A 23,433-nucleotide genomic window follows, 5' to 3' on the forward strand; every position below is an offset into this window, starting at 1 on the left:
TCCAGAAAAGACAAGTACTTATTCTGGCCCTCAGGGGGTGGGGGGGGAACAGTCTTTCTCTAGACCAAACCAAAAGAAACAAAAGATAAAGGTTTTAAAATTTCTAAATTTACATTTAAACATTAATATTAGTAAAATAAATTCATACTTCTACATCATTGATTAGTTTAAACTCAAAAGAGCCTTTATATATTTTATCTCAGTCCCAAATAAAAATTTTCCATATGAAAAAAAAAGAAAGAAAACGTGGCCATGGAGTTGATTCCAACTCATGGCAACCGATGCGTAGCCAAGTCTAATCTGTTAATAGAAGGCAAGAGGTAGAATTCTTGCCTTCCGTGAGGGAGATCTGAGTTTGATTCCCAGTCAATGTTCCTCAAGTGCAGCCACCAGTTGTCTTTCAACAGGTTTCAGCAGAACTTTCAGACAAAGGCAGACCAGGAAGAAAGGCCTGGTGACCTACTTGTGAAATTAGCCAATGAAAACTCTATGGATCAAAAGATCCAGGTCCAATCCCACTGTACATGGGGTCCCCATGAGTTGGGGATGACTGGAATGCAGCTAACAACTTGAAGGCAGGTAATCATAACACACTGATTTCTTCATATAAGCTTTGGCAAAACCTTTACTCTGCAGAAAATATAGTGAACATATTACAAGCAGGCAGATATGGGTCCAAATCCCCTCTCTATCATCAACTCACTACGTGATTTAAGACAAAATAAGAAAAATTCATGTGAACGGCATAATAGGTAATGAAAAAATGTCAGTTCCTTTTTTCATGTGCTTACTTAAAACAAAACAAACAATAACAACAATAATGTAAGAAGGCAAAGGGGATGCTGTGGGCATGGAAGAAAATCAACAGGACTAATCCTTCAAAAAGGCAAAACTTACAAAGGCCAGATTTATTTTCTAAACAAGGATTATATTGCTAATCTGACAGCAATTAAAAAAAAATTTAGCACCTCTTTTTTTTTTTTTAGGTATTTCTTTCTGTCTAAGAAATGGTCTGGAAGTTCTCCTTAAGGGCACGGGTTCTCCAAAATCACAACCCCCTGATAATGTTAAGACTGAGTTCCACAGTTTCTCATATTCCTGTGTCAAGGTGTTACCCAATTCCAAGTTTAGCTCTATGGAGAGAGAGAAAAAAATATTCAAATCAATTTTTAAAGCCTGAGTGACAATCATTATATCTTATGTGTTGAGAGAATATGAGTTATTTAAGTCTATGGCTATATTATTTCATCTTGAATGCTTAAAACAAAACACATCAAGTTCTGGCAAGTTTTTATATTTACATATTCGGGAAGTATTATAACTATTGTTAGAGGAAGTAGAAGTATCTTTGAACATAGTTACTATGTTACTATATTTTTCTATCACTTAAAAAAATTTTTTTTTTTTTTTTTGGGGAAAACAAAATCGATATGACTGATGAGAAGTCAGCCTATGGTTCCCACACTGTAGCCAGAAGAACTCAGGGAGTCCATAGTCAGGAGTTCTGAGGTCAGCTGGGGGGCATGTGCCAGCGAAGGGCATTATGGGGCAGGGTTCCCCCACTGCTCATCTTCCTTCTTCAGATGACGCTCCAACCTTATGCTCCTTTAGAGTTTTCCTAGGAACGCCTTCTCCAAAACAAACCTACACTGTCATTTTATACCATCTCCAGGATGCATTATATACGAGAAAAAAAGAAAAAAAAAGAGAGATACCCAAAAAATGGAAATTCATCATAAGGTTCAAGGAGTAAGCAATTTAGCCTTTCTTTTTTTCTCCCCAAATAGCTGATAAATGATCCCAGAGTTCATCTTGAGAAAAAGAATTCTTACACGAGCCCTTCATGCAACATGGTGTTTCCTAGCAAAATGCAGGTTTCTACAAAAAAGATCTACAAAGAAAGCTTTCTACACCATTATAATCAATTAATTAACGATCCATTGTCATTATCTGTCAGACACAATTCTCACTCCTTCAAAAAAAATCTTTTTAATGATATGCAGTCCTTTTACAATACCTTTGCAATATTCAACTTCATAATAATAGATGATATTTTTCCATAAAATCTTATCAGTTAAGTCAGGGAGACTGGTGAAATTCACTTTCCAATTGTTATTAATCTTTAACTGTTTTAGGATGAAAAATTCACATGTCTTTAGCTGGGAAAAAAGTATGAAAGAATTAAAAAGTTATTCAATATTCCCAAAGCATTAATGTTTCACTTTAACTTCCCTCAACAGAATCTATGCTTCATACTAAGAAAAAGGAAACACAGTAAATGTCAAGAGCACAGTGCCCTGTCCCTGCCGTTGACAAAATGTATGACCAGATACGCGTGACTCATCCTCTCTCTGTTATATAATGTAATAAAGCTTAATGATCTTAAGGTTAATGAACACTAAGGTAGTATTCAGCTCCAAAACGAAATGACTCTTTTGAACTTATTGCATTCATGCACTCAATAATTATTTATTGGCTCAAAATAATCAAACCAACACATAAAAGTAATGGGCTTTTAATTGCTATTTCCTCTGTGTTTCAGTTGAAATTCATTCAAACCAATGTTTCATGAGTTAGCACCTAAATAAAATGCAGTCACATATCAAAGGACATTTCTTACATATACATTGAAAATGTCACCTGTATGTATAAGACTACTGTGCTGACAAGGCCTAGTAATGAAAAAAACAATGCGGTTTTACAACCATAAAATTATGCTTGAGTTTATTGTATTACATGGATTTTTTTTAAAAAAATACTTCACAATGGCAGTGCTCTCGCCTTATGTAATTCAGTATACCTTTATCTCTTTTTTATCTCATACAGTGCTCAGGCTTTCTACTCTAAGCAGTTTTGAGTTCTTATAATAAAAGGAATTATAGAATGTCTTCTTAAATTAAGGGTCGGTCCAAACGCATCTTTTTTTCTTGAGCAAAGTTGTTAACCCAAATGTGAGATTCCCAGAGGCTGTTCAAAAGCACCAAACTAAGAAAAAAAAGCACTGTGCAAAATACAGAAATTAAGCTTAGTGAAATTATACCATAGCTAACAAATGACTATTGTCCCCTTTCGTCTCTGTTTAAATTCATAATGAAGTATAAACGCAGACTAATGTAAATTGTTATTCACTACTTTAGTGTGTATGTATCAATTGTGAGAATTTCTTCTTCACAGAAATCGTAAGATTATTTGGATGGATTCTTTTATAGATGGCAGATTAGAGATTTTAGCATTGAATACAACCATTCCCAGAAATATGCATTGTTTGCTGGTAGCAATTTTTAAGGTGAATACAGCAAAAAAAAAAATAATAAATACATGAAGTTGAAATATTACGCCTTCTTTTGCCTTGCTGAATTGCCATGTGGTTTACCTACCATTCTTAGAAATGGTGACAGTGTTCTGTCCCAAGTGTGAGTAACGATTCTGCTCTTAGCTCTTTGAAACAGGGATAAATGTTGAAGGAAAATCACACTAAGGCAGAGCATCCTGCAAAGGTCTCCTGCTTCATTCAGCGTTGGTGCTCCCTCCCAGTCCTGGAAAACCAATGAATTAGAAAAGTATCAACCCAGACGTTTGTCATGTAAAAATTCAGCCATGCAGTAGCAGTATCTTAAAAGACTCTATCCACAATTTTTCTATGTCGTGAATTTATTTCTTTTCAGAGATTTTATTTGAACAAAATTTGTAATAAGCCCATGATTTATTTTTCTAAATGGTGGGCAGAGTTTAGACTCAAAAGCAGGCATTTTAGCTCCAAGGTAATTGCTCTTCAAGATGGATATTAACATTCTCATAACTATGGTACATACTTCAGAATAAACACAGCCCCATCATTCACTGTACCTTATGCATTCATTATATAAAATGATAAGGAATGGCCACCTGTTTTGACGCATGACTGTTGTTGTTGGTAATTACCATCTAGTCGATCCTGACTCCTGGCGACCCCATGTGTATGGAGTAGAACTGCTCCATAAGGTTCTCAAGGCTATGACCTTTTGGAAGCAGATAACCAGACCTGTCTTCTGAGGTGCCCTTTATCTATTTGTTTATAACATCAAGAGCAGCAATGCAGGAAGGTCTCTGAAGCTTCTTATTGTCACACTTCTTCTTATCTGGGAGACCAGGACTGAAGAGGGGGTATGATCTGCACGCTGAGACAGTGCAGTGTAGAAGAAAAAGAAAAGACCTATGTTTGCATAACAGCTTTACCGCCAATTGGCTATTTGAATTATTCACCTATAAAGTGGAATAATAAGATTACCTTCCCTGCAGAACTGTTGTAAAGATTAACGATAATGTGTATAGCACACCCAGCACTGGCATGTAATAAAGACACAATGAAAGTTAGATGCTATTTTTAATAGTAACATCTCCATCATTGTTGGTATTACTAACAGAAAGCATGGGCTCTGAGAAATAGAATATATTGCTAACCAAAACCAAGGCCAAACCCACTGCCGTTGGGCCATTGCCGACTTATAGCAACCCCACTGGTTTCCAAGGCTGTAAATGTTTACAGAAGCAGACTGCCACATCTTTCTCCCTTGGAGCCGCTGGTGGCTTTGAACCACTGACCTTTCAGGTAGCAGTCGAATAACCACTGTGCCACCAGTGCTCCTTTAAGTACACAGCTAGTTTGGCCAAAATCATTTTGATTCACCTGGAATCCAGGTTTCAGAGTGCATGGAATTGGGGTGACCCACACAGGCCATCTGCCCTTCGGCGTCTTTTTGAACCTTGTAGGATCTGGCTCCCTGGAATCACCTTCAGGTCAGACAGCAGCTTAGGGGAAGCATTCAGCTTAGGCACCGGGTTCTTTCAAAAAATTTCACGCACCTTCCAGAAGCGGGAACTCTACAGTCTGCCCAGAGGCTGTTTTAGGATATATGGTGTGTCCTTGGTGATTCCGTTTCTGTAATCAACGGACCTTGCTCTACTCGCTGCTAATTTGATGTATCTTCTGAGAAATTAACATAATGATGACCTACATAACCCACTTCCACTGCCCTCTCTTTGGAACGCTTTCCTGACATGTTTGGTGATGCTGCCTAATTCAAATCGTATCTACTCACAATGATGGTATTCTATTACACTGATTTTCGGTGTTTCTCTAAGCAATTTAGGTTTTTGACATTCTTGCTTCATCCTGTTCACAGTCATAATTCTGACGCCAGTAACACTACTCCCTGTTAGCTTTTACAAATGCTAAATATGCTATGGCATGTTACCTCCCATTCCCAGGCTTATGAAAATCTCATCAGCAATGATGATAGCTGAGAACCAGAATGTAATAAGAAATATTTGTCCTATGATCAGGGAAGAAATAGGATACATAAAGAAAGAAAAAGCAGTAGGAAAAAGGAAAAAGAAATGGGGAGACATAGAGAAATCTTGAATAATCAATTAACTTGGCCTAATTGACATTTATATAACATTCAACTGAACAACAGCAGAATACACATTCTTACCAAGTGTTCACAGTACATATACCAAGATAGACCATATTCTGGGCCATAAAACAAGTTTAAGGAAATTTAAAAGGATTCAAGTGATACGGAATATGTTCACTGACCACAGTGGCATTAAAATTTAAATAACAAATATCTCTGGAAAATCCCCAAATATTTGAAATTAAATAACATACTTATGTATGTTAACTCATGGTTTAAAGGAAACATCTCAACTGAATACTTCAAATGCTATTCCTTTCTGTCTTCTTTCTGCTCACTTTAGTTCCATATGCAAACCGCCACCCCCCCAGTACCATACGCAAAACTACTTACAAAAGACACAACCTTGTATATATCATGGGCATTTTTAAAACTTAATTGCCTCAGCAGTGACCTAGACCCCCTAAACTGCTCTTCCTCCCATACCCCAAGGTCAGTTAACAAAACCACCATTTAGTGAGTTATCCCAATCTAAAACCTAAAACCTAGGTACCGTAGTTCTGAGAATGTTAATACCTATGTTGAAAAGCAAGTGCCTTGCAGCTAAAATGCTTGCTCTTGAATCAAACTCTGCAACTTACAACATTTATAACCTTGGTAGAGTTACTTCACCTTTCTCTACCTTGGTTGTCTCCTCTGTAAAATGGTAATAATACTAATAATGTCAAACTCATTGGGTTGTTAGAAAGATTAAATCACTAAATGCATGTAAATGTGCTAAGAATACTTAACTTTTAAAAAACAATATTTATTATTAGCTAGTATAGTTGTCCCCGATTCTTTTCTCCATAATTCCACATCAAATCAGTCAATGAGTCTTGCTGGTTCTACTTCCGTAACATCTGTTAATCCATGTGTTCCTGTCCCAACAATTTTACTTCAAGTTCTATCACTGCCACTACTCAGGCTTATCTCCAATCAGTCCTCTTGCCTGACTGATACAATACATAACACACGAATAACATATCAGAGGACTTCTTAAAAACCTCTCAATGTTTCCTCAAAATATCCAGGATTAATTTTCTAGTTCTTAGTTTACTTCACAAAGCAACTTAGTGCACAAACCCTACAGGATCTCCCTTGCTATCTCTCCAGGCCTGTCTTTCACCACTCTCAGTCAATGAATCAAGCCTTTCTCAGACCATCCTAAAATACTTGTAGCTCTTCAAATTACATCTAAAGTCACTTTTTCTCCATTAAGACTTGCACAAACACCTTTCTTATATGGCTACCCTGACTCTGTACTAGTGAATTTATCTTTAGCACAGTCCTTAGCCAAACTTGTAAATATTGATGTTTTTGTTTTCCCCACTAAGCTAAATATTCCTAGAGGGCACACAACTTGTCTTATTCAATGCTATATCCCTCATGCGTAGGATAGGGTCTGTAATACATTAGGTACTGAGAAGTTGTTTGTTAAATAAGAAAGTAAATGTAATGCAAATAAAATACATAATTACTGGAAAAAATGACATCACTAAAACACCCTCTTTTAAACTCGCAGAGTTGTGATATGAAATGTCTATTTCCGACATTCTGCATTCCACTTTGGTGAGAGGTGTCTGGGGTCTTAAAAGCTAGCAAGTGGCAATCTTAAGATGTATCAATTGGTCTCAACCTGCCTGGAGCAAAGGAGAATGAAGAACACCAAAGACATATGGTAAAGATGAGCCCAAGAGACAGAAAGGGCCACATAAACCGGAGACTACATCAGCCTGAGACCGGAAGAGCTAGATGGTGTCCAGCTACCACCAATTACTGCCCTGACAGGGAACACAACAGAGAATCCCTGATGGAGCAGGAGAAGAGTGGGATGCAGATCTCAAATCCACATAAAAGGACCTGACTTAACGGCCTGACTGAGACTAGAAGGACCCTGGAGGTCATGGTCCCTGGACCCTTTGTTAGCCCAAGATTGGGACCATTCCCGAAGCCAACTCTTCAGACAGGGATTGGAGTGGACTATAGATAATGACACCTGTGAGTAGTGAGCTTCTTGGCTCTAGTAGACACATGAGACTATGTGGGCAAGTCCTGTCTGGAGGAGAGATAAGAAGGAAGAGGGAGACAGGAGCTGGGTGAATGGACATGGGGAATACAGGGTGGAGAAGAGGAATGTGCTGTCTCATTAGTGGGAGAGCAGCTAGGAGTACATAGCAAGGAGTGTATACCTTTTTGTATGAGAGACTGACTTGATTTGTAAACTTTCACTTAAAGCACAATAAATTAATTAGTTAATTTAAAAAGAAAAAGGAATGTCTGTTTCTGGAACTCTTTTTTGGCATAGTTGTTTCTCAGCATAACTTCCTTTTGGGAGAACATTTATTCCCGCATTCTTCCTGTTTCCTGAAAAATAAATGACTTTCCACTTTACTTAACTAAGAAGGAGCCTGGCGGTGCAGTGGTTAAGAGTTTAGGCTGCTAGCCAAAAGTTAGCAGTTCGAGTCCACCAGCCATTTCTCGGAAATCCTATGGGGCAGTTCTGCTCTGTCCTATAAGGTCACTATGAGTAGAAATCCACTCAATCGCTACAGGTTTGGTGTTCTGGGTTTTTCTTTTTTGGTAACTAAGAAGGAAAAATTCTCTCACACAGCAAAATATACATTCTTATCCTGCCCCCTTCCCTATCACTCACTTCTCGGGAGAGGAAGAATGGCTTAGAGAGTTGGTTAGTTGGGCTGGATGAAGCATTCATATAGTTGAAGAGTCTGGGAGAAATCCTGAGTGTTCCTGTCAACTCCTTCAGGACTCTCTCTTTCAAATCCAGCCTCTCCACAGAATGAGTGAATTCTCAAGTACTGTAAGGACAAAGGCCGCAAGGTGGCCAGAGTTACTTATGACTGGGGCTGTTTGTCTGCCTCAGGGGTAAAGTGAAAGCGAGCTGTTTTTGGCTACAGATCTAAAGCCATTCAGCTTCATAATGTGGAAAACTGATATTTACATGTCCATCCGTCTGACCCCTGGTTCTAATTTATTATTTGATTCTAAATTTGCCTAGGAAGACAAGAATCACTCATTTGAACACACAAACCCTAACGACTATCAGTTACCACAATACAAACACAGGCAGCTGACACCTCTATGATTTACATATGATCCAAAAATGAAAATGGTAATCGGAACTTTGATTTAAATATGTGTTTCCCAAATTTTGCATAAGAAAAATAGATTTCAAGATGCTCAAAATCCATTGTATTGATTCTTGGATATGAATGGCTCAGTTACTAGTGAAATTTGTTGTGATACTTTTCCAAAATTGATTCTTTTTTTTATTATTTCAAACATACAGAATTGTGTAAACATAATGAACCCCCAGATATTGACAGCAGTATTATCGAATCTTAATATTTTCCATACATACCTTAGAAACATTTAACGAAAAGTAAAAATTAGGCAATCTCTGGCTTATAATTCTACGTCCTAAATATCACCTGAGAATTCCAACATTTAACTTAATAAACATTGAAATATTTGCATCATTCTTATGTTAAAAATATTTTATAATTAAAGCATAAAACAAAATTATTGGCAAATAAAAAGAAAACAAGAAACGGATATGCAAAGCTGTAGGGCTCTTAAAATAATGAAATAAATGCAAATTATGAATAAAGAAGAATAATGAAATAAATGCAAATTATGAATAAAGAAGAGAAGAGATGAAAAGACAAAGGGTTTTCAACTCACGAAAGCAGTAGCGTTGGTTGTAATTAGATGACATCCTCATAGCAGGAAAGAAAAATCATTTTAACTTGATTTGTAAAGATTCCTGCATGCTTTCATAAAAGTGTAATCCATACATTTATCTCAACATTTATTGAAAAAATGTGTGACAAGAGTATAATTTTCTATTTGACGATGAGTTTACACGTATAGCTACTACCCCTCTTAATCATCGCTTCTTCAAAAACTACATTAAGTAATAAAATTTCTTTTTTAAAGAATCCTACCTGTGTTTTACAATTTTCTGTGCATGTGTTTAGGTTTTCACAGGCTTGTCCATGACATAACATTTTTTCATAGAGTTTTAGAGTCACTGAACATGACACAGAGCAGACCACACCTCTGACATCAGCACCTTCTGGCCACAGATTCTGAAGTAGGGACAAGGTTTGATGTATCTGAAATAAAATATGTTTTTAAAAAGAGCCAGTAATTATAAGAAATAAGATTCGAAGCTTAGGTAATATTGAAGCCCTGGAAAAATGCGTTGCATTTTTCACATTTGTAATATTATTATTGGAATTTAATCTTTCAAAATTAATGAGAAATATAAAAGAGGTGCCTATGAAATAAATAAGCAGAACAATTGGAAAATGTCTTATAGAAAATGAGAATGAGGCTTTAGGTAACTAAGCTCTGAATGCTATTTTAGTATTAATGAGTATTTCTCCCACTGACCCGTTCTAACAGATCTAAATAAACTATGGCCCCGTTTTCAAGTCTCTGAATAATTAACCCATAAATTCTTCCGTGTTGATAGTTCAGACATTTTTCAGTGAGATGGATGCAACTCAGAAAAACACAATATGTTTTCTTGATGCTCAACAGTGAGCATCCCTTCATTTGATAGTTGTAAACCACTGCTGCCAAAGGCATGAATACTACGACCGCCACACCTTTGAGAAAGTTGGAAAGGAGCAAAAAGTCAAAAAGTTCAGCAAGAAAAATAGGAGAAAAAGGTAGATCTGCAGACTTAAAATATCTTTCTCTGGCACGATATCACAGATCCTTGTTTTCTCCTAAAAACTTAAGATGTTAATTGGACAATCACTTAGCCTAATTTATCCATTTAAAAAATTGTTGGTTAGTGTTCACATTCTCTGTAGGGTATTGTATGGATTTGTTCTAAGATTGATGAAACACCCCTCTAGAGTTCTGAGCAAACTAGTATCACGAGTAGATTTATATTGTTTAAAAATCACTCTAAGTGCTATGTCGAAAATAAATTAAGAGGCCAAGCACAGAGCAGGAAGACAAAGACATTACTGCATTAGCCCAATCTACTGCGTTTATCAAGGCAGGGGATGACATAGTCTTTGTGGAGAAATAGTGAGAAGTTGGCAGATTCAGGATACATACTGACAGAATTTTCTTGTGGATGGGATGTAAGGAAAGGATAAAGTTACAGATGCCTCCAAGGTTTTTGGTCTGAACAGCTGAAAGGATAGAGGTGCCATTAGCTGAGCTGAGAAGGCTTCAACGGAATGAGTTTGGGGTGAAAGTCTGTTTTAGCAATGTTACATTTGTGAGGCTTATTAAAAATGCAAGGGTATATTTGTCATGTTTATTAAAAATGCAAGTGGACTTAGACATAACCAGACACCTCATGAGATTGGTTTACTGGGTGTGAAGGCTTAGAACCACAGTCTTGTGGTACAGCTTGGTCAATTGGCATAACATAGTTCATAAAGTTTATGTTCTACATCTTAGTTTGGTGAGTAGCGTCTGGGGTCTTAAAAGCTTGCAAGCAGCCATCTAAGATACAACTATTGGTATGTACTTGTCTGGAGCAAAAAAGAAAGAAAGAAACAAAAGACTCAAAGAAGAAACTAGTCTACAGGACTGAGAGCCTACATGAATCATGGCCTCATCGATCCTGAGACCAGAACTAGATGGTCCCCAGCTACAACTACCAAAAGTTCTGACCAGTGAAACAATAGATGGTCCTGGATAGAATGGGAGAGAAATGTAAAACAAAACTCAAATTCTTAAAAAAAAAAAACAGATTATGGACCAGTAGACTACAGGAACCCCCGAGGCTATTGTCCTAAACTACCCTTTACATTTGAAACTGAAACCACTGCTGGAGGTGACCTTTCAGCTAAATAACAGATTGGCCCATAAAATAAATAATAACACCCATGAGTACTGTGCTTCTTTAAAAAAAAAAAAAAATCATCTGTATGAGACAAAGTAGTCAACATTTACCCTAAAACAAAGATGAGAAGGTAAGGGTGTGGTGGGCAGGGAAGCTAGATTAATGGAAACAGAACAACCAGAATGGAAACAAAGAGAACAATGACACATTGTAAAAAATGTAACCAATGTCACTGGACAATATGTATAGAAATTGTTAAATGGGAACCTAATTTGCTGTGTACGCTTTCACCAAAAACACAGTAAAATATTATTTAAAAATTTTTTTAAATGCAAGTGGAAATACCTAATAGGCACCTGGATATATGACTGAAATTAAGAGAGATCAGGGCTGAAGATTCAATCTGGGAATCTGTACCTTCACAGAGAATGTTCGAAGAGAATAAAGTAGGGAGTTCAGTTTTTACCCAGTGTGCTTCTGGAAGCCTGGGGAGTTCTACATCTCACCTTCGAGAGCTACTAGTTTAGGAAATAAGAGCATTCACGGTAACATTTGAACAAATGATTCTGAGCAAAAGCAATAGTTGAGGACCTATTGATCTAAAATAAGAATGAGAGTGAGAATGAAAATAATAAAAGAATATAAAAATAAGAATGGCTAACACTTAGTGAGTGCTCACTATGTGCTGTGTGCTTCAGGCTCCTTATCTCCCTGAACTGCGTGACTCAGTCAGCTTCCTCCATTACAGTTTCTCATGGAGCCATGTATATTTTATTCGGCAATGCTTGCTTCAGTTGCAAGTTGACATTTGGTTATTTGGTTAATATCCATTTGTGGCTCCAGATTATAAGTTCCCAAGATGCTGGGGTCCTTTTCCGTTATTGTTCACCATTATAAACTCAGTTTCTAGCACAATATATAGGCCATAGTAGTCATTCAATAAACATGGTTACATGAATAAGTAAAAAAAGAATGGTCAGAATAACCCAATGAAGTGGGTACTGTTAGTTTATTGATGAGATATCCGAGAATAAGAAAAATTAAATAACTTTCTAATAAGTGTATTAACTCCCAAACCAAAAAAAAAAAAAAAACCCATTGCAGTTGAGTCGATTCCGACTTAGAGCAACCCTATAGGACAGAGTAGAACTGCCCCATAGAATTTCCAAGTAGCACTTGGTGGATTCGAACTGCTGACCTTAGGTCAGCAGCATAGCTCTTAACCACTACACCACCAGGGTTTCTGTACAAACTCCAGAGTCATGTGATTCTGATTACATCACACAAGTCTTCTAAAAAGAAGGCTCTGTCAAAGGGGAAACAATGTCAGATGCCATGTTTGGGGAAATCGGCAGGGTGAAGCAACCCTTGACTTAGCCGCTTCCTCATGGAAGATTACCAGAGGATTGATTGCTTAAAGGCCATTTGCTACCTACATAGATACCTTTCTTCTCCAAAACACTTAAAAAGTTCTATCTTGTAGGCTTAGGATTCTATACTTTTTTATATTTTAAAATTATAACAAATTGTCTTCCTCAATTTCACTGTATCCATAACACTAAGTATTTTGCAGAAAATGACAAAGGTTTTCCACAATACATTTAGCAAGACTCCTTCCATTGAGATATCCCTGGGCATCAAAATTTGTTAAATGCTCACCACCTCAGAAGAAACCCACCCAACCCATTTTTGTCGAGTTGATTCCGACTCATAGAGAGACCCTATAGGACAGAGCAGAACTGCTCCATAGGGTTTCCAAGGCTATAACCTTGGTGGGTGCACTTGTGGTGCAGTGATTATGAGCTATGGCTGCTAACCAAAAGGCTGACAGTTCAAATCCACAAGCCACTCCTTGGAAACTCTATAGGTCAGTTCTACTTTGTCCTATACGGTCGCTGTAAGTCAGAACCGGCTTGACGGCAATGGGTTTGGTTTTTGGAATCTTTATGGAAGCCAGCTGCCACATCATTCTCCTACTTCAGTTAACAGCAAAACTCTTACCCACTGCCCCACCAGGGCTCCTTCCTGGTGGTCTACTTCTGAATGATCACAGCCATTGAAAACCCTATGGAACGCAGCTCTATTCTAACAACAGGGGCAGATTACCCAGTAAGCGAGGTAAGCATTAGCTTACTTGTGCTTATTTACTAATCTGTAGTGAACAATTTGAATTCAGGAATTGTAAATTTGAAAAGAGGTTTTGATTCTGCAGAAAGGTGCTGTGGGATTGGGAGGGAGACAGATGCCAGGAAGTAGAATCTTTGATGTGGTGAAAACATGTGAAATTGTTCACTGCAGGTAACCTGGTAAGCAAGGTAAGCATTGTGCTTACCTTGTCTGTTGGATAACCCACCCCTGTCTGACACATACGGGGTCTTCGTGAGTCTAAATCGACTCTACAACTTTTTGCTGTTGTTGTTCCTTCCTTTGCAATGCTATGCAGATGGAAGAACACATCCCAAAGATGTTATCCTATGTAATCAGTAAGGACCTGGATGCCAATAAAGGAAACGTCTGTTTTCTAGAAGCAACAAAGCATTAAAAGTACATTTTCTTGGCGCTGACCCATATTATGTAAAGTTTCCAGGTAAATGTGTCTGTTACCTCTTTCTGCATGTCTTCCAAGTTTAGTTTCATACGACCATACAGGAATATTCCTCTTTTCTGTAACATCTGGAAATACTCTCTTGTGTAGGCATGTAAGGCATGTTGCAGTTGTTTTTCATGCTAAACAAGAAGACACATAAGTAAATCTTCTGGTTCAAATAAAAATACACATTACAAAACCTCTCATATCCATGATGATTTGACTACCTAAAAACAAGCAAAAAATCAACTAATTCAAGCAAAGAAGACTACCTTTCTTTTTGCCTAAACTACCCACTGATGAGATTATTAGAACATACCGTTGCCATCGAGTTGATTCCAACTCAGAAAGACCCTATAGGACAGAGTAGAACTGCCCCATAGAAGTTTCCAAGGAATGACTGGTGGCTTCGAACTGCCAACCTTTTGGTTAGCTGCCAAATGCTTAACCACTACGCCACCAGGGCTGCATTAGAATATAGGAATACCAATTAAAATGTATTAATTTCCAAAAAAGCCAACTGTTTAAACAGTACTGGTCTTAATAGTAGTATGATTGTTTTATATTGGGCCCTCTAATCTGTTATTTTATCTTCTTTTTTAACAAAACCAACTAAGGAAACTCTGTGATATTCTCAACCCCTAATATACATAGCTATCTATTTTTAAAGAAATACAACCATTCAAAATAGTTTCAAAAAGAGTACTAAAAGATAAGATTGTAAAATATTTTCTCAGTCATCTCTCTTAATTTTAAAAGTGAGAATACATGGGGAAAATGCCAGATTTTTCAAAATATGTATACACACTCATGCCTACACAAATATCTATCCATATTGCATAAATGAATATGGGTGTGTATGTGTGTACACATACCGTAATCCTTGTATTTCCTTCGCCTCTCTCAGCTATTCTCCCCATTGCTTCTTGTACATGAAATCAGCCCACAACTGTTCTTATTTACCTCTCGAAATTTTCTAAGCAATGGCTTAATCCACAAGAAAAACTACTACCTCCTCCAAAAATCTTTGATCAGCTACTTCCCAAACTAGCTAGCTTCAATTGGTCTCTGTTGCCAAAGCCATTTAAAAAATTCTGCCACCCTTCTCAAGTTACAATATTCCTTCAAAGTGTTGTCAAGCCCAGAATGTTCAAATAAAGGCATCTGCTATTGATGATCTCTTTAAATTTCTTCCACATTCACACTGTTTATTTCTTCTGGGCAATTTAACATGGCTTACCTTTTCAAAAAACTCCTTGTGTGAATAGACACTTGGGGCATGGTATCCATAAATTCTAAGAACATCAGTCTCTTGTCCCAAAAATAGTACAATATTAATTTTCTTCTGAAGAGCATGAATGATAAAAATGTTTAAAAAGTCTGTATGATGAGATGTTATTCCTTTATCTGTGATAATTAGGAAGTATGGATAACATTCTTTAAGAAATATCTCCCATTCTGGAGACAAGCAATTGGAAAATTCTGTATGAATTTGAACATCAGTATTGTGTTCTAAATGTTGAATCAATGTGGTACGAAGGGCCAAAAGCTCAGGATAATTAAAATACATATTTTCTACATCCTGTAGAAAAAGTAAACCAAATGCTAATATTAGAGACAAAATAGAGCCACTATTTTCCAAAAGATTAGTTTTGTATACAACATGTTGTATAACATGATACAAAGAGTAAGAAGTTCAAGACAATTAAAATAGATTTTCTGCATCTTAGATAGATAAATATAGACTCACTTGCTATTTTCCTACTGTTAATACTTGATATGGAAACCCTGGTGGTGTAGTGGTTAAGTACTGCAGCTGTTAACCAAAAGGTCAGCAGTTCAAATCCACCAGGAGCTCCTTGGAAACTCTATGGGGCACTTGTACTCTGTCTTATAGGGTTGCTATGGGTCAGAATTAACTCGATCGTAACAGGTTTTTTGAGTTTTTTTAATACTTGATATAATTCCTATTAGTGGAGACTTTAATTCTACCTGAAGAAGCAAAATATCTAAAAGATTAAGCTATGGTTGATCAAATTTAAAAATTGTTAAATACTTCTTAGATCCTATAAAAATAGAATGGAAAATTAGATCTTTTTGTTACCTTAAAAAAGACAATTACAAATCTGGCTCCCTTTTGAATGAAATCAGACAAAAATTGCTCCACTATGTAGAAGAAGTGAAGAGTTTGTCCTTCCTTTAAGCTCACATTGAAAACGCAAGTGATGAATAAAGAATCTCCATCAATTAAAAAAAATTCAGACTCAACAAAGTCTTTAAGTAAGCTTACAAACCTGAATCAAAATATAAAGCACATAACGTGAAGATTATAAGCATGATGGACGCTTAAGACAAAATTCTATAATTCAGTTGGTCACACAAATTTTCTTCTAATTGAAAAATGAAATATAAAGCATGATCAATCACAAATCACTGTTACATTGAAGTACAAACTTTCCAGTGCTTCCCATTACCTAAATAATAAAATAATAGAATAAGCTTTTACTTAACGATTTGACGGATCTAAGAGTGAAATTGAAACTTATAAGCATGAATTTTCTACAAAAAAAAGTCTCAATATATTTGACATTATTTACAAACATGCTTTTTGTACTCTGGTTTTGAAAAAATGATATCAATCTCTATCCTTGGTCAGTGACACTCATGGAGTTATCCCACTTGACTTTTTAAATAAATGTATAATGAATACCTGTGACCTTGAAGCTGTCAACTAATAGGTTCTTGTCAAGCAGACTAGCAAATTAAAGTCAGCCAGACGCAGAGTTGGAAAAGTTTATTCACAGTTTGAAAACTGGAATTCAGGCAGGGTCTCTTGACCTAAGGCTGCCAGCTCCCTGAACCAGGCCTGATTTACTCCATTTATAGGGAGTGACACACCTGTGCACAAACAGTGAGGGGAGGACCTTCAGTCTTGTGATACGGGTACAGTCCGCATAATTTTAGTGAATGAGTTTTTGCTCACAGTTCTAAAACCACTGGATACAGCCCTAAAAAAATGGCAACTGCTCCCTACTGTCCGCCCAGGAAGGTCATATAGTGGATAGATTCAGAGTCAGCGTGCCTGCGCCTAGGCCTTTTATCAGGAGAACAGAAGAAACCTGGGGATTCAACCAATCATGGTGAAGTGCTGTAAAAGTTGTAACAAAAATGTAGCAAGAGTAGACTTCTCTGAAAAACAACTATTATGGGACAGTTAATAACCCTTTCATGACTGCCTGTTTTAACCTCTTTACTCAACCCAAGAAATCAAAGATTTTCTATAATTTACATCTACCCTCTTATCTGTTTCCACAGACTCACCTCCCTTCCTTTCCTCTCAGAGGCGACCACTGCCTTGAATTTAGTCACATCGCTCCCTGGCTTTAATTTTTAAGGTTTTGCAACATATACATATGCTTATTTTTGAATCTTTACTAAAAGGACCTCATACTATAGGTATGTTCTGGATATACTTTTCAAGCTTCCTTACTAATTAATACTAAAATTCTTGAATATCATTGCAGGAAGCAATACTTCAATAATTGTATAATATTCAATTATATGTCTCGATCACAATTTTCTTCATTCCTCTCCTGTCAGTGGGTATTTGCTTTTTCTTCTTTCTTTTATTTTTTTTCTTTTAAAAACTGCGCAGTAACGACTGTTTTTGTGGATACTTCCTAATACACAACTGAGACTCTCAGGTATGTTTATCCAAGTGGAATTACTCACTGGGACAGTATGAGGTTATGCCAAATTGTTTTCCAAAGCTGTATCAGTTTACACTTGGCACTAGTACATATCAGAAATCCAGTTCTTCCCCAGGAAACACATTTGTAATTTAAAAAATAAAAAAACTTTTTTAGAAGACTTTCACTTTAAAGAAATTAGAACTTTACAAGAATGTATGTGAACTCTTCTGGGTATTCTTTCAGACTTCATTCTTGACGTAGTCTGACACATAATGGGGCAGACGCGAGTGCGTTTTCCGGGTCATACTGCCTGGGTGAGACTCTCTATCACTTAAAAGGTTTGCGACTTTAGATAAATTCCTTCAATATCCTCTGGTACAGTTTTTTGACTTGTAAAACAGGGATTGAAAACAGCTCCTCCATAAGGCCGTTGTGAGGATTCACGTTGTTGTTCGGTGTGCTGAGTCGGTTCCGACTCATAGCAACCCTGTGTGCTACAGAACAAGACACTGCTCGGTCCTGTACCATCCTTAACAATCGTTGTTATGCTCGAGCCCATTGTTGCAGCCACTGTGTCAATCCATCTTGTTGAGGGTCTTCCTCTTTTCCACCTACCCTCTACTTTACCAAGCATGAATGATGTCCTTCTCCAGGGACTGGTTTCTCCTGATAACATGTCCAAAGAACTTAAAATGCAGTCTCTCCAACCTTGCTTCTAAGAGCATTCTGGTCGTACTTCTTCCAAGACAGATTTTTTTGTTCTTTTGGCAGTCCGTGGTATATTCAATATTCTTCACCAGGATTAATGACATAAATACAAAGTGAGGAAAACAGAACTATCCCTAGGTCATAATATGTGCTTAAAATATGATGTTTTTGTTCTGGATCTTTTTTTGTTTTTGAAGTAGAGAAAATGCATTTTCTTCAGTGTTTTAATATTAGAGAGAATGTATTTCCTCATTTGTTTTAGTATAGCTGTGTAAACGTGATTAATCTCTAGTCTTTGGAAAATGGTGCAGGCTCTGTTCAAGATATAGCTGAGCAGCCTGTTCCACTCTTAAACATAACAAACACCCTAATACCTTACAACATGTTTTCCCGTATTCACAATGGGTGATTGAGAGCTTGACATGACTAATGCCATAATGATGCTCTAAGTAAGCTCTAAACATTTTTTAATTGCACCAGCTGCACCGGTCTCTTCCAAAGGGGTGTGGAGCTCTCTCAGCTCCTGTGGCCTTGGTCTCTCTTCTCTCTTTTGTTCTCTTGAGAAATGGCCTTCAGGCTGCAAAACGGCAGAAAGGCTGCCTGACATTTTTAATCTGCAACTTTTTTTCTTGCTCCCTATCTCAGCCAGAGTGGACTTGGCAGAACAGCTCCACTAGCCGAGAGATTCTTATGTGAGTTTTTTCAGCCTGTTACAAACATACTGATTAGAGTCCAGATGTCTGACATGCATATCTCTAATTTAATAAAGAATTTCTTGTAGCTGTTTTGTGATGTATAAGACCATCTGTGGACTATGTGCTCAAAACATTAGGTAACCCTAACCTTTCCCATATAAAACCCTCCTGTCAGCCCTTTACGTAGACAGAATTTGTGAGAAATTTAACTCCCTCTGTCTCTTGAAGGAAACCCTGATGGTGTAGTGGTTAAGTGCTACGGCTGCTAACCAAAGGGTCAGCAGTTCTAATCTGCCAGGTACTCCTTGGAAACTCTATGGGGCACTTCTACTCTGTCCTATAGGGTCGCTATGAGTTGGATTCAACTCGACGGCACTGGGTTTGGGTTTTTTTTTGGTGTCTCTTGAATATCAGTGTTCAAAAAAGCCCTCTTGCTGCTTAACTCCTCCTGTCTCAGTATTGGCTTTGTGGCAGATGGCTCGAATTCATGATTTGTAGTAACATTTTGTTTTGGTAATTGTCTCAAATTGGTATTATATTATATCTATTCTAAATTAGAGAAGCTCTGGTGGCACAGTAGTTAAGGGCTTGGCTGCTAACTGAAAGGACAGCCGTTGGAACCCAACTGCTGCTCCAGAGTAGAAAGATGTGACAGTCTGCTTCCATAAGGATTACAGCCTTGGTAACTCCACGGGGCAGTTCTACTCTACAAGGTTGCTATGAGTCCGAATTGACTCGACAGCAGTGGGTTTGGTTTGGATTCTAAATTAATTAAGGAAATTGGAAGGTGTAGATCAATGCCATCAGATTCAAGAAACCACCAATACCAGGAACATTGTTGACATTCTTTACCTGTATATCCCCAGTGCCTGGCATATTAACAGGCTCAGAAAAAATCATTGTTGAGGGCATGAGTTCATGCGTTGGTTTGGTATAGTCTGCCTTGCTGATATTACATAACGTTTTCATATTAGTCCAAACATACCAAAGACAATTTCATGAAATTTGTATAATATTTTGACACTGTTTATTCTCTCTTTAATAAAGACAAGCTTTGACCTATCTTGAACTACTGCTGCATTTTCTGGAATATAATGTCAGTTAAATTAATCTTCTGCAACGTTAAAAGCGTACGCTGAATCTTTCCTCCACTAGCAACCGTCTTCAAATTCTTCTATCTCTTACTGCTCACTAATAAATGAAAGATGTACACCGTTTTGTTTGTTTGTTTGTTTTTGTACACCGTAACGCTTCCCAAGAAAAGAGAAGATTCTCAAAATATCCATTTCTCATTCCATTGGGTAGTTTCTATAAAATGCTTATTGGCAAGAAAATATCAAAAATTATGTGACACAAATGAAATAAATTTCTTCTAGGGATATACTACTTTGAGTGATTTGTGCTGTACTTACTTAGAGTTTGACAGAGTTCTCCAGATCAATTTTGAGAGCTTCCTCAGAACTTCTTCACATTTAGTTAATCCTTTAAAAATAAATCACAGAGGCCACTTCATATGCAGTTTTAAATTAATTATCAAATAGTAAATACTTCCTGTTGCTAACTTGGAATATATTTTCATTTTATACAGGGCTGCAGACACATGGCTGAAATATTCAACATGCGTGTTGTAAGATAAAGAACTGTGTTCAAAATGACATGACTGTGAAGTGGTTAAGAGCTTGGCTAATAACCAAAAGGTTGGCAGTTTGAATCCATCAGCTGCTCCTAGGAAACCCTGTGGGGCAGTTCTACTCTGTCCTATAGGGTGGCTATGAGTCAGAATTGACGGCAATGGTTTTGGTATTTTTTTTTTTCGGTATCCTAATTACAATAAACAATACTTACAGTCAAGATAAGCAAACTTTTATGGCTTTGATATTGGATTTTTCGTAAACTCTAAAATAACAAATTGTCATTTGCAGATGAAACTCAATGACATGCATAGAGTATCATAAATTCACAAAGACAAAAGTGTACAGAGAATTACGAAAAATTGACATTTCCAAAATTTATCTATATATATATATGTGTGTGTGTGTTTATATATATGTATGTGTACAGTGTGTATTCAGAAGTTATCCCACTAATGAGAAACAATAGATTCTGTATCTTTTCAGCTCTCCATTATATGAAAAAAAAAAAAAAGGAAAATCAATTTAATTTTTTGAAGCACATTTCTCCTGAAAATCTCTTTGTAATATTCCAGTTGAATGCTAACTGTCAAGAAATTAGGCTTTGGAAAGAAAGACAAAAAACAAAAAATGGTTATGCATTTAGCATGAGAGGTCTCAAGAAAAAAACACAGCAAACCCATTGCAGTCCGGTCAGTTCTGACTCAGGATAAGCCCTGTGTTACAGAACTGCTATATAAGCCTTTCTTGGCAGCCATCTTAATGGAAGCAGATGGCCAGGCCTTTCTTCCATGGTGCTGCCAAATGGATTCAAACTGCCAACCTTTAGGTTAGTAGTCAAGCCTAAAGTAAGAGTATTAAAACTAATTGTAGATTTGAGGGAATTTTTGAGACAGTTTATATAGTCTCTCACATTGTTATGCCTGATATTATTTAAGTCCTCCGATAATTATTCCATCTTTAAAGAGTGAATTTATGCATAAGTGTGGCAGTGGCGGGGGAGTCCCTGGGGGATGCAAATGGTTAAGCACTGGAGTATTAACCAAAACGTTAGCAGTTTAAACCCACCCAGAGGCTCCTCAGAAGTCAGGCCTGGCAACCTGCTTCTGAAAGGTGACAGCGCTGAACACCCTATAGAGCAGTTCTAACCTGCGCACATGGGGTCGCCATGAGTCAGAATCAACTTCACAGCACCCAACAATAACTGTTACTGAAAAGGAATATTTTCAGTATTATGTGATCTTTAGACAGGCTCATATAAAAGGCCAGACTTACTGAGAATATCTGGCTCCTCATTTCTCAAAGCTACCAGGGAATTTTTTACCCAAATGATAAGGCTAAACTTGACTGTAGATATTCATTTTCATTACAATGATACCTTTTTAGCATTTGCTGCAATTATACAGAGATCTCCAAATGTCTTCAGCATTTTGGGTCCCTAGAATTTCATAATCCCATCCTATCATCATTATTTTCATCTGTGCAGAGGAGTGACCCAACAAACTAGCATTGTAAATAGTTACAGACTCCCGATTCGAAAACCTTCCATGAGTAAAGTGGCAGAGTAATGACATGTCACTAGGTCTTAGGTTTTGCTTATTAAAAGTTTGCCTAATTGGGCTTGGTTTTTTGGTTTAATTGGCTGGAGTCATGGAAAAAGGTTCATTCGGGAAAACATTTTAAAGTTGTATATTGATTGCAAACATAATTCTAGAAGCACAACTGTTTCAATTGGTAAGCTGTATTTATTTGTTATTTATTTATTTTTATTTGCATTTGCAAGTAGGAGCCCTGGTGGCATAGCAGTTAAGAGCTCAGTTGCTAACCAAAAGGTTGGCAGTTCAAATCCACCAGCCTTTCCTTGGAAACTTTGTGGGGCAGCTCTACTCTGTCCTGTACGGTTGCTGTGAGTCAGAATCAACTTGACAGCAATGGGGCTTGGTGGTGTTTTTTGTTTTTTCGGTTTGGTTGTTTGCAAGTAAATAAGAAATATTGGAGTTTGAGCTTAAGTAAATTATTAACACTTGCTTTTGATAAATGTTATTCTCACATCATTCAGATGAAGAGTGTATAAACTCCAGATAACTTTATCAAAGTCAAAAAAAAATGCAGTTGGCAATATAATGGTCAAAGGGCAACCCTAAATTTAGGCAGACAATTTGGGTGATCTGCGGAATGATGGCAACTTAAAAATACAACAAAATACAAAGGATCATTAGCAAACACCCATGTACTCTAACGCCAAGAATTGATAAATGTAAAAAAAAAAAAAAAAACTTTGTTCATTTGTTTCAAATGTATTTATTAAAGAGAAAGAAAACATTACAGTTAAGTTGAATTCCCATTCTGCCTGAGACAGAAATATTGCAAGATTTCTCAATCATTTTTTAATAATGTTACTACACATAGTACGTTTATGTATTTTATGTTTTTTATTCTTTTATGTATCGTAACTTTGTTTGGAAACCCTGGTTGCGTAGTGGTTAAGTGCTACAGTTGCTAACGGAAAAGTCCACAGCCCTAATCCACCAGGCGCTCCTTGGAATCTCTACAGGGCAGTTTTACTTTGTCCTATAGAGGCGCTATGAGCTGGACTTGACTCGACAGCAATGGGTTTTTTGGTTCTTTTTTTTTTTTGGAAACTCTGCTTGGGATTTTTTTTTTTTTTTTTTAATACAGAAACTTCTTGTTTTAATATGGTAAAATCTACTAACCTTTTTTATTACCTACTGATTTTTTTTTTTCTTTTCTCATTAGGGGGAGAGCAATTGGGAGTATGTAGCAAGGTGTATATAATAAGTTTTTGTGTGAGAGATTGACTTGATTTGTAAACTTTCACTTAAGGC

At 37.0% G+C, this 23,433-nt stretch overlaps 1 protein-coding gene across 1 annotated transcript in view; it reads right to left on the reverse strand.

The window, feature by feature from the left end:
• Positions 1-972: 972 nt before the first annotated feature.
• The window catches only part of LOC126064646 (probable ATP-dependent RNA helicase DDX60), a gene marked incomplete at its 3' end in the record, with an annotated part of 29,667 nt that continues 7,206 nt past the window's right edge, over positions 973-23,433 (reverse strand). The window contains exons 3-10 of the mRNA XM_049863822.1: positions 20,369-20,438; positions 15,966-16,155; positions 15,102-15,206; positions 13,879-14,001; positions 9,404-9,574; positions 3,378-3,536; positions 2,018-2,159; positions 973-1,133 (exon numbers count right to left, since the gene is read on the reverse strand). Of these exons, the coding sequence (XP_049719779.1) occupies positions 973-1,133; positions 2,018-2,159; positions 3,378-3,536; positions 9,404-9,574; positions 13,879-14,001; positions 15,102-15,206; positions 15,966-16,155; positions 20,369-20,438 (1,121 nt within the window). The remainder of the gene's footprint in view (positions 1,134-2,017; positions 2,160-3,377; positions 3,537-9,403; positions 9,575-13,878; positions 14,002-15,101; positions 15,207-15,965; positions 16,156-20,368; positions 20,439-23,433) is intronic.

The sequence above is a fragment of the Elephas maximus genome, chromosome 21, assembly GCF_024166365.1.
Source record: "Elephas maximus indicus isolate mEleMax1 chromosome 21, mEleMax1 primary haplotype, whole genome shotgun sequence".
NCBI lineage: Eukaryota > Metazoa > Chordata > Mammalia > Proboscidea > Elephantidae > Elephas > Elephas maximus.